This window comes from Engystomops pustulosus, chromosome 3, assembly GCF_040894005.1.
Source record: "Engystomops pustulosus chromosome 3, aEngPut4.maternal, whole genome shotgun sequence".
NCBI lineage: Eukaryota > Metazoa > Chordata > Amphibia > Anura > Leptodactylidae > Engystomops > Engystomops pustulosus.
The window spans coordinates 17703944-17716053 of NC_092413.1; the positions used below are offsets into that span (position 1 = coordinate 17703944).

The 12110-nt window shown below is 43.3% G+C and overlaps 1 protein-coding gene across 4 annotated transcripts in view; it reads right to left on the reverse strand.

The window, feature by feature from the left end:
* Positions 1–610: 610 nt before the first annotated feature.
* Positions 611–12110, reverse strand: part of ATF3 (activating transcription factor 3) — a 69233-nt gene continuing 57733 nt past the window's right edge. For 3 of the 4 annotated variants that reach the window (XM_072140160.1, XM_072140159.1, XM_072140161.1), the window contains 3 exons: positions 2604–2848; positions 2220–2327; positions 611–905 (listed from right to left, as the gene is read on the reverse strand). In XM_072140160.1, the coding sequence (XP_071996261.1) occupies positions 687–905; positions 2220–2327; positions 2604–2848 (572 nt within the window). In that variant the 3' untranslated portion in view covers positions 611–686. Of the gene's footprint in view, positions 906–2219; positions 2328–2603; positions 2849–6804; positions 7159–12110 lie in introns of those variants that run through there. The other variant, XM_072140162.1, reaches the window with a different exon arrangement.

A 12110-nucleotide genomic window follows, 5' to 3' on the forward strand; every position in this document is an offset into this window, starting at 1 on the left:
GGTGTGGCAGGGGTGCGGGTAGCAGACCCCCTAAACAGCCGCTTATACCTACAATTCCTGGAAAACCCCTTTAAGCCAATATTAAATACAACCTTATCATACACATAGACCCAACATGGCTGAATATAAGGTACTGAGTGCCTCGCACCTCATCATATCCTCCTGAATTTAAAGGTGGACCTCAGAAAATGTCTGCATCCTTCGTGGGTACACAGATATAATTTTGTTTAGTGACCTAACAACAAAAAAAAAGACAAGACGCCCAACAAATAAAGGTGAAGGGTCCTCCGAGGCTGAACGTTAAGGCAGTCCGTGGTGCATTGTGTGGGCTTCCGCTCCTTACTGCCCCCAGAACACTGATTTTTGTTAACTTTCTTCATTTTTTTTCGATCGGTAACATAAAAAAAAAGTAATCGCACAAAGTGTGAACAAAAAAAATCCTATCGTGCTGCTATAGGAGAATACTAGTAGCATGTGAATGGATCCCAGCGACAAAAAGTCATCGGTGGCTCCCAAAACACGATAAAGCTGAATCCTTCCACTCGATCCACTTCGTGGAGCTAAGATCAATTTCCTCGCCAGGATTCCACTAAGGAGTCTCTGATACACGTCGAGCCCCCAGGGGGCGTCAGTGAGTTTTTTTTTTCAAATTTGTAAAGTTCCAGGTCCATGTAGAATCGAGTTGCTCAATTCACACCCTCGGGCACTAAGTTCTGCAGGGTTCCCTCTTTGATTTGCTGGATGAAGAGGTTCCGTTCATCCTCTGGCGTCCTGCCATTCTGGGCTCGGACTATGCAGGTGGGTCGGTGGAGGTTCAGCATGTAGATTAAATGCTGCTTCTCGTTCTTCAGTTCCTCAATTTGGGCTTTCAGTTCTGCATTGATGGATTCCAGTTTTTCTGATTCCTTTTTGTGAAACAATGAAGAGGGGGAACAATTTTAGAACATAGCTGGTACTGATGGGGCACAGGTGATCAATAAAAGTGCAGTGTTTGAAAAACCCCCTCTGAACAAGGTTCAATAATTAGCCTGCAATTTTCTAAGTCACAAATAGAGGAGTACAGGCAGTCCCCTACTTAAGAACACCCGACTTACAGACGACCCCTAGTTACAAACGGACCTCTGGATGTTGGTAATTACTGTACTTTAGCCTTAGGCTACAATAATCAGCTATAACAGTTATCACTGGTGTCTGCATAGAAGATTTATTGTTACTCCTGGTTCTTATGACAATCCAACATTTTTAAAATCCAATTGTCACAGAGACCAAAAGAGATTTGGCCGGGGCTACAATGATAAAATATACAGTTCTGACTTACATACAAATTCAACTTAAGAACAAATACATATAAGAACATAAGAACAATATATACTGCCTGTATATAATTTTAGTTTTTAAAGGGGTTTTATGGCCCTTTGTGCCTTTCTTTATACCCAGGATAGATGACCAGAATAGTGGGGGTCTGACACCCAGAACTGGGCTGGCGCTACTTGCTCTAGTGTATAGGTTCTGGTGCCAGAAGCACTTATTGGTGGTGGCTCTGATGCATTATTTGTATATTTAGGTCTTAGAATGGATAAATAGGAGCCATATGTCCATAAACAGATAAATATGGTGCATACAGATATGTTATATGAGCCCCATTGTGTCATACAGGGCTAGGCTGGCCCATGTGAAACGCATTATAAGCACTGGATTATATTATTTGCGATGGGATCATATACTCTGGAATTAGTATTAAATGGGACTGTGACGAATGGATACAATCTGTATTGTAATTTTCGTGTTTAGGAGGAATAAGCGAGATGTAAGAGATCTGGGTGCCGGCCTTAAATAACCTCTACAAATAATCAGGCTCTCATTGCGTTAGGTTGTAGTTACGGTATATGTATGTAATAATAACAGAGCAGGAAACCCAACAATTAATATCATTTATAGGGCTCACCTGTAGTCAAGGTGGATATTTTTGACTATAGGCTTTACCAGATAGACTTTTAAAGGGGAAGTCTGCCTTTAAGCGATTGTCCAGCCACATCAAATTTTTATAACTTGCTAAACGGAAGGGGTCTCTGTAGTGGGACCTTCACGAATCAAGAATACGGGGGCCTGTTGTACCCGAAATAAATGGAGCAGCAGCTTGCACATGTGTGCTGCAGCTCCATTCACTTCTCCTAAAACTAAAAATTTTCAATAAATTTTCTATCAGAGTCGCCTCTCACCTTCTGCAAACATTCAGTTTTCTCTTTCTTCTTGTTTCGACATTTGGCAGCTGCAACTTTGTTCCGTTCTCTTCGCCTCTTCTTTCGTTCATCTTCTTCGGGTACAAACTAGGGGGGAAAAAAAAAGATATGGATTGTTAAGAGGTGATATTTAGATTTCTATAAAGTTGAATTCAAAGAGCAAATTTATTTGCACTGGTGCAAAGGGCAAGTAATCACTGCATTCTTCTAAAAACAGCGCCACATCTGTATACAGGTTGTCTTTGGTATTGCAGCTCAGTCCTAATCCCTTCAATTAAGTTATGCGGCAAACACAACCTATGTGTGGCGCTGTATATACGTTTAAAATACACATCTGTCAGTCTGACCATGGCTATAACCTACCTCTGACTTAGCGATGGTCATTTCTATCGGCCTATCAGCTACCACCACGGAGTCCAGGCAGGGTGGCCGCGTAGAAAGGCGCTTGCTCTGGATGGCGAACCGGAGTTCTTCTTTAACAAAAGGCGTCAAATTGGTGAAGTCTTCAAAGGCGAAGGCCATAGTCGGTGACAGACATGGGACGATAGCTGTGGCGCTGACCTCGGCTGCAGAGCCTTGTCCTGGGTGCTGAAGCATCATTTTTATTTCTGAAAGTGAAAGATAAGGATGTTATTAACGTAAACATTTGTTTCTGGGAAGTTCAGCTTTATACAAGAGAGAGCATTGTCTGCAGAGCATTCCGCCTAAAAAGTCATTAAAGGAACACTCCAGGCACAGCGGATTCATTGAATTATATCTTTGCAGGACCTGAGGGGAGGAGCAGGACTCCAGGTTCTAGAAATACAATGAAAATGAGTCCTGCTCCTCCCTTCAGGACCTGCAGCAATGAATTAGCTTTGACTGGAGTTTTCCTGTAAACCACTCATTCCATGTGGGCGGAGTAATCAGGACTCTCCCTGTCAATCATTGTGTGTGGGTGGGGCTATCAGGACTCTCACCACCAATCATTGTGTGTGGATGGGGCTATCAGGACTCTCACCACCAATCACTGTGTGTGGGTGGGGCTATCAGGACTCTCACCACCAATCACTGTGTGTGGGTGGGGCTATCAGGACTCTCACCACCAATCACTGTGTGTGGGTGGGGCTATCAGGACTCTCACCACCAATCACTGTGTGTGGGTGGGGCAATCAGGACTCTCCCTGTCTCTCCTAGGAGTCCGGTCAGCATTTTCTTCTATAACTCAGACCTCCTGCTCCCAATAGTTAGGCAGACATTATCACACGTCTCTGAGCTGATGATACAAAGTACAAAGTTCACCAGATGTATAAATAGCCTCTCGTGGTTTATTATTACACCAGAGAGTGGCGCTATTTTTACTTTTGGATTACTGATTAAGCAGTTAGAATTTATTACTACTACCTCTCTGCCAGTCCATGACATTGAGGCGCAAGGCATCATATGGTTCCTCATATGAAGACATCGGGTTAATATTAAATAGTCAGCCGGTTCATTAACCCCGTACCCTCTCAGTGACCTGCGGCGTTCTGACATGGCACCACTATTTCTACACAGGAGGAAGCCTTCTTCTCCTTCCTCTGATGAAACCAGGAAACAGGTGACGTCTCCCAGGAAATGCACCCTCCTGCGTGGTGTCACCGTCATGGTTGTGTAACTTGTGTCCGAGGTCATCCGTGAGGAAGGTGACAAGTGCAAGAGCGGTCATATGATGGGTGTCACATTGCACCTTATAGGGTAAAAGTAAATTTGAGATACAACTCGGGCAAGCGGTGACCTTTACAATGTGCAGATGTAGCAGAGCCGTGTTTGTTTTGTGTAACTCATGGTTATCACTTTGGCAGGGGCAGAGAACCAGAAGTTGCAATCAGCTGGTCTCTATGGCACTGCCATCCCTAGGGCAGAACTCTAGTATTATAATTTTTCTAAACAGGGTCCCCGACTTTAGAATGTATCAGAGGGACTATATTGAGTTGTGGCTATCTTCCAATAGGAGGACCACAGGTGGCTTGTGACTGGTCTATATGGCACCCATGGGCTTCTCCTGTATTGTAAACTAGTGACAATTTCCTAAAGATGAACCCAACTGGGCAAGACTAATGACCCTCTAATAAAGGGGAGTTGTGCTGTCACTACAGGTCTGTAAGTGTATAGTATAGTGGCAACCCCACTGTTAGTCTATGATATGGAATAACCTCATTGTTACCTTACGAAAACTTCCTAAAGTAGACCCCTGGATGCTCAGATTATGGGGAGGACAGGTTTTACAGTCATGTGCTATCCATGATCAGGGAAAAATTAGGACACGCTTTATTTTTCCCAGAAATCATTTTACATATCGGCTCTGAAATACATAGACGTAAAACGGTTACAGTCATGTAAATAGGGCCCAAGGCGTGGGGCAGATAACAGGGATCAATAGCAAGTCTATTGTTTTAAACAGGTTTGCAAAATAATATTGCAAAATTCGTCAATCCTATGAGTCACAGTGGGGGTTAATAAGGCGCAGGTCACCTGATGTCAGCCATTGTACTTTACATTAGGTGTAGGTCCCTTTACTGCCACCTATAGGCAAGAAGCAGACACCGCAGGAGAGTGAACTGAAAGTATTACCAGGCAGTTTCATCAGAAGGAAGAGATCCTCGTGCTCCTGTTGTGCTCAATTACACGCACATTCCCCGCCACACGCAGACTACTAGCGGGCGGACGGGCACCACACCGGCCATCACTGAATCCTCTATATAATATCACTCTAAATCTATAGGGACCTGAGATACGAAAGCTGCCGCACAATATAGTGACATAAGGATGAGTCATGCCCAATGAAAAACTCAGCTCTGCTACATCTGTAAGTCATATACACACACAAAGACTCTCATCATCACAACAAAACCCGACCGAAACTTCTCCATTATAGTAAAAGGGGATTATAGTGGATTATTATAGTAAGAGGGTGGTTGGGGATACACTCGTGACGGGGTCATATAGGGTCATAAAGAATCAGAAAACACTGAAGACGTTATACAAGTTCAGACCAATCCCAAATATCCGAGTATTGATGATATAGATGTAGCAACTAAAGTTGATTTCTATTGATCCTACAGTATTAGGTTCAATATATCAGTAATAATATCTATACACCGATGTAGCAGAGCTGAGCATCATATACAGACTTATATTGATCCTATAGTGTTAGGGTCAATACAATAGTAATCATGACTATACACGGATGTAGCAGTGCTGAGCATCATATACAGACTTATATTGATCCTATAGTGCTAGGGTCAATACAATAGTAATCATGACTATACACGGATGTAGTAGTGCTGAGCATCATATACAGACTTATATTGATCCTATAGTGTTAGGGTCAATACAATAGTAATCATGACTATACACGGATGTAGCAGAGCTGAGCATCATATACAGACGTATATTGATCCTATAGTGTTAGGGTCAATACAATAGTAATCATGACTATACACGGATGTAGCAGTGCTGAGCATCATATACAGACTTATATTGATCCTATAGTGCTAGGGTCAATACAATAGTAATCATGAGCGCTGAGCGTGTGGCACAACTCATCGTGACATAACAACTTATCATCCTCCATACACAAAAAGGAAACAGCTGAATTAATAATCGGCTTTGTTACATTATTACTACACGTCTATCAACAACCGGCAATGGACTGATCCCGTGAGCAGGGGAAACAAAGTTTCTACAAACTTTCTTGCTGCTGCATAACTTTGAGAGGGACTTATGTTGTGGTGGTGATATCTGCCCATTCATCTGACTAGAATGTGCTGACTATGTATCTTTATATAATACGAACTATATACAATAACACATCATATCCCATACATAGAAATACAGAACATTCCATGGAATTATCTGAAGGTAACATTGTAACTATATTTAGAGAATAGATAGATGATAGATAGATAGATAGATAGATAGATAGATAGATAGATAGATAGATAGATAAACAGATGTTATATAGATAAGTAAATATTACAGGGATATGATATTGATATATAGATAATAAAAAGATAGATATATTTTATAGATAGATACTTCATTGGGTATAGATTACTAGATATATATAAATAAACAAATATAAAGATAAACAGATATTAGAGGGATAAATAGATACTTATGTGGGGAAAAAATAAGTTGGGATATAGAGAAATATCGATAGAATATATAAGAGATAAAGATAGATAGATATGAGATAGATAGATAGATAGATAGATAGATATGAGATAGATAGATAGATAGATAGATAGATAGATAGATCCATTGATACATATGAGATAGATTACAGGTGTTAGATATATAGAATAAAGATATATATGAGATCAATAGATACGATACATTATAGATAGATACTTTGTATAAGTAGAGGGGGGCAGTATTATTCGGGGAGTCCAGGAGTGACTCATGATGAGAAAGTCACAAGTGAAGAAGTAAAGTTGAGAAACACAAAGGATCCAGAAGAGGGAAAACAACATCAGGAGCCGGAGCAGCGGTGAGAGTATGAGTGCTGGGCAGCAGGCAGTGGTCCTGGGCGCCCCCTTACCTGCTGTGATGTGTCACTCAGGGTCCCTGTTACTAGTGAGGATGCAGCAGTGTCCAGGCAGCGCAGCAGAGCCGTGTGTGTGTGTGTGAGTGCCGCGGCTGTGTGCTCACTGTGTGAGGGTTGCATCACCTCTTTATAAAGCCCCAGCGAAGGAATGCTGGCCTGACGTCATGCGTAATAATAGCAAAGCCAAACCAGTGAGCCCGGAGCTGGTGATGCAAGCCAGGAGCAGAGGGAGGGAGCCCGGGAGGAGGGCGCAGGGGGAAGCCTCTCCGGCGGGGAGGTGACTCCTGCACTGCGCGCTGCGGCACACAGAGGGCGCTGCTGCTCCTGCCCTTACAGCGTGTTATTACACTGGCGGCCGGCAGTGCGCGGGTACTGCGGCTAGAGGGCGCTGCTGCTCCTGTGTTGTCTTGTTTATCTCCGCTGTTACCCGGCAATAAGCGGCCGCTGCCTAGCGCCCGGCACAACACAACACAGGGAGCGGTACCGCAACTACACAGCACAGGGAGCGGTACCGCAACTACACAAAACAGGGAGCGGTACCGCAACTACACAGCACAGGGAGCGGTACCGCAACTACACAGCACAGGGAGCGGTACCGCAACTACACAGCACAGGGAGCGGTACCGCAACTACACAGCACAGGGAGCGCTACCGCAACTACACAGCACAGGGAGCGCTACCGCAACTACACAGCACAGGGAGCGGTACCGCAACTACACAGCACAGGGAGCGCTACCGCAACTATACAATACACAATATCAACAACTATACAACACACAGAGAAACTATATAACACAAGTACTACAACTACACAACACAGAGGAACATTACAAATATACAACTGTGTGTTGTATAGTTGCTTTGTTTGTGTGTTTTATACTTGTAATACCCCTCTGTGTGTTGTGTAGTTGTGATACCCCCTGTGTGTTGTGTAGTTGTGATACCCCCTGTGTGTTGTGTAGTTGTGATACCCCCTGTGTGTTGTGTAGTTGTGATACCCCTCTGTGTGCTGTGTAGTTGTGATACCCCCTGTGTGTTGTGTAGTTGTGACACCCTCTGTGTGTTGTGTAGTTGTGACACCCTCTGTGTGTTGTGTAGTTGTGATACCCTCTGTGTGTTGTGTAGTTGTGACACCCTCTGTGTGTTGTGTAGTTGTGATACCCCTCTGTGTGCTGTGTAGTTGTGATACCCCCTGTGTGTTGTGTAGTTGTGATACCCCCTGTGTGTTGTGTAGTTGTGATACCCCTCTGTCTGTTGTGTAATTGTGACACCCTCTGTGTGTTGTGTAGTTGTGATACCCCCTGTGTGTTGTGTAGTTGTGATACCCCCTGTGTGTTGTGTAGTTGTAATACCCCTCTGTGTGTTGTGTAGTTGTAATACCCCTCTGTGTGTTGTGTAGTTGTGATACCCCCTGTGTGTTGTGTAGTTGTGATACCCCTCTGTCTGTTGTGTAGTTGTGACACCCTCTGTGTGCTGTGTAGTTGTGACACCCTCTGTGTGTTGTGTAGTTGTGATACCCCCTGTGTGTTGTGTAGTTGTAATACCCCTCTGTGTGCTGTGTAGTTGTAATACCCCTCTGTGTGCTGTGTAGTTGTAATACCCCTCTGTGTGCTGTGTAGTTGTAATACCCCTCTGTGTGTGGTGTAGTTGTAATACCCCTCTGTGTGCTGTGTAGTTGTAATACCCCTTGTGCGTTGTGTAGTTGTAATACCCCTCTGTGTGCTGTGCAGTTGTAATACCCCTCTGTGTGCTGTGTAGTTGTAATACCCCTCTGTGTGTTGTGTAGTTGTGATACCCCTCTGTGTGTAGTGTAGTTGTAATACCCCTCTGTGTGTTGTGTAGTGGCACTACTGCTCTACCTTAGGTAGTTGTGGTACCGCTGTGTGTGTTGTATAGTTGCAGTACAGCTCTGATTTGTGTATAGTTCCTCTGTGTGGTGTATAGTGGCAGTACTCCTCTGTGTGGTGTATAGTTCCTCTGTGTGGTCTATACACATTGGGCCACATTTATTATAGTGTTTGCACTGGTTTTCTGTCTGACTTTGTACTGAAAAGGATATGCAAACTGCTTGCACATGTATGTATAAAGTGCCACAAAATTCTGCAAATACCTCAGAGTGACCGCAATTACCTCAGAGAGAGCGGTACTGCATTTACCTCAGAGAGAGCGGTACTGCAATTACCTCAGAGAGAGAGCGGTACTGCATTTACCTCAGAGAGAGCGGTACTGCAATTACCTTAGAGGGAGAGAGAGGTACCGCAATTACCTCAGAGAGAGCGGTACCGCAATTACCTCAGAGAGAGCGGTACTGCAGTGACCTCAGAGAGAGAGAGAGGTACCGCAATTACCTCAGAGAGAGCGGTACCGCAATTACCTCAGAGAGAGAGGTACCGCAATTACTTCAGAGAGAGGGGTACTGCAATTACCTCAGAGAGAGAGGTACCGCAATTACCTCAGAGAGAGCGGTACCGCAATTACCTCAGAGTGAGTGGTACCGCAATTACCTCAGAGTGAGTGGTACCGCAATTACCTCAGAGTGAGTGGTACTGCAATTACCTCAGAGTGAGTGGTACTGCAATTACCTCAGAGTGAGTGGTACCGCAATTACCTCAGAGAGAGAGTGGTACTGCAATTACCTCAGAGAGAGCGGCACCGCAATTACCTCAGAGAGAGAGAGAGAGGTACCGCAATTACCTCAGAGAGAGAGAGAGGTACCGCAATTACCTCAGAGAGAGCGGTACCGCAATTACCTCAGAGAGAGAGAGGTACCGCAACTACCTCAGAGTGAGCGGTACCGCAATTACCTCAGAGAGAGCAGTACTGCAATTACCTCAGAGAGAGAGAGAGAGGTACCGCAATTACCTCAGAGAGAGCGGTACTGCAATTACCTCAGAGTGAGCGGTACCGCAATTACCTCAGAGAGAGAGAGAGAGGTACCGCAATTACCTCAGAGAGAGCGGTACCGCAATTACCTCAGAGAGAGAGAGGTACCGCAATTACCTCAGAGAGAGAGAGGTACCGCAATTACTTCAGAGAGGTAGTTACCGGAGATAGCGGTACTGCAATAACCTAAGAGAAGTTCTGGTACTGCATCCATTTGAGAGAGAACCCAACACACACCACAAGTACATAACACAACACATAGCTGAACCACAAGTACTTCACACAATACACAGAGTGGTCCCACAGCTACCTAACACAAAACACAGAGCAGCACTACAACAACATAGCATGAATGTTGTAAAACAGTAAAAAAAAAAAATTTAAGAACACCCGACTTACAGACGACCCCTAGTTACAAACAGACCTCTGGTAATTTACTGTACTTTAGCTCCAGGCTGCAATAAACAGCCATTAAAGGCTTCAGCAATTAAGCTTTATTGTTAATCCTGGTTCTTATGACAATCCAACATTTTTAAAATCCAATAGTCTTAAGGACCAAAAAAAATTTGTCTGGAGCTACAATGATAAAATATACAGTTCCCACTTACACAGAAATTCAACTTAAGAACAAACCTACGGAACCTTCTTGTACGTAACCCGGGCACTGCCTGCATATAATATTTATTGGCGAAGATTTATCAGACCTTCACACTGCAATAAAACATATGCGACAAAAAATCAACTAAACAGGTAAAAAAAAGTAAAATATATGGAGAAATGGCAATTAGCACCACGCTTTTTAAAAGTTTTAAAACGTTGGACTTCAGGTGCACAACATTCACTTTTCTTTTAAAGGTCCCACTCAATGGGGGTCATTTACTAAGGGCCCGATTCGCGTTTTCCCGACGTGTTACCCGAATATTTCCGATTTGCGCCTATTGTACCTGAATTGCCCCGGGATTTTGGCGCATGCGATCGGATTGTGGCGCATCGGCGCTGGCATGCACGCGACGGAAATCGGGGGGCGTGGCCGAACGAAAACCCGACGTATTCGGAAAAACTGAAATTGTGTCGCTTGGGACGCGCTTACCTTCACCTGGTCCAGCTCGGTGTATTCCGGTGCGTTCAGTTGATTTTCAGCGCAGCAGTGGCCACCTGGTGGACGGCGGAGGAACTACTTTCATAAATCCCGTCCGGACCCGAATCCTGTTCAGAGAACGCGCCGCTGGATCGCGAATGGGCCGGGTAAGTAAATCTGCCCCAATATATTTGCACATTCAGCGTTTGTAGTCTCTCACTGCCGTGGCCAATACTGGGAAGTGTGAATGTATATGTAGTAGAAGTCATTATAATTATCATAATGGGGCTCATTTGCTAAGGGTCCAAATGCCGCACTTTCGTCGGGTTTCCCAAATATTACCGCTTTGCGCCGAATTGCCCTGGGTTTTTGGCGCACGCGATTGTGGTGTGATCGGATTGTGCTAGTGGCACACTTTTACAGATCTATAGCAAATTCTCCATATTCTGCAATACAGTATTTTTTTGTTTATTAAAAAAAAAAAAAATTAAAAGAAACATTAAAGTTTAATTCACTCCATTTTCCGAGAACTGATATAAAAATATAAAAACCGGTTTCCATCATTGAACCCCGTAATAGAAAAAAAAAAATACCCAAAAAGTCAGAAACGCTGCTTTCTCACTATTTTGCAACACAAAAAAAATATTTTATAAAAAGTGATCAATAGGTCATAGAGCCCTCGAAATGGTAGCAATGAACACTTCAGCTCATCTTACCCAAAATATGTCAGCGTACACAGCTCTGTACCTAAAACAGATATTAGCGTCAGAAGATGAAGTTAAGAATTTAGGGTTTTTTTATACGGAAGGTTTTTATTTTTCAAAATGTATAAAAACACATTAAAACCTGTATGCATTTGGTATCACTGTAATCATACTGACTCATCGAATAAAGACGTAAAATCGTGTCCACAAGAAAATGGAGCAAACGCATTTTTTCACCAATTTCACAGCAATCTGAATTTTTTCCTGCTTCCCAGTACATGGAATGGAATAATACATACTGTTACTATGAAGTACAAGACCGGTGTCTGTTTATTTGTTATACATTTTGGTCATTATTTAATGATAATTTAAAAGAACAAAAATTTTAATATTAAATAAGCAAAATAGGATCCCTAGACAAACCCCCTGATTATATGTATAACAATAACATCCCATTATATTACTTTTTTTTTATTTTATACTCAGACAGTAGAATAACGCCTCTTTCGGAGCGCTGGTTACTATAATTATAACCGTCTGGAACATTATACTTTATGGAGCACTAGAGTAATCTTATATGGGGAAAGTAAGTGACTGTCCAGTCAATCTGTGACGCTCCGGATGTCTGGGGAGTC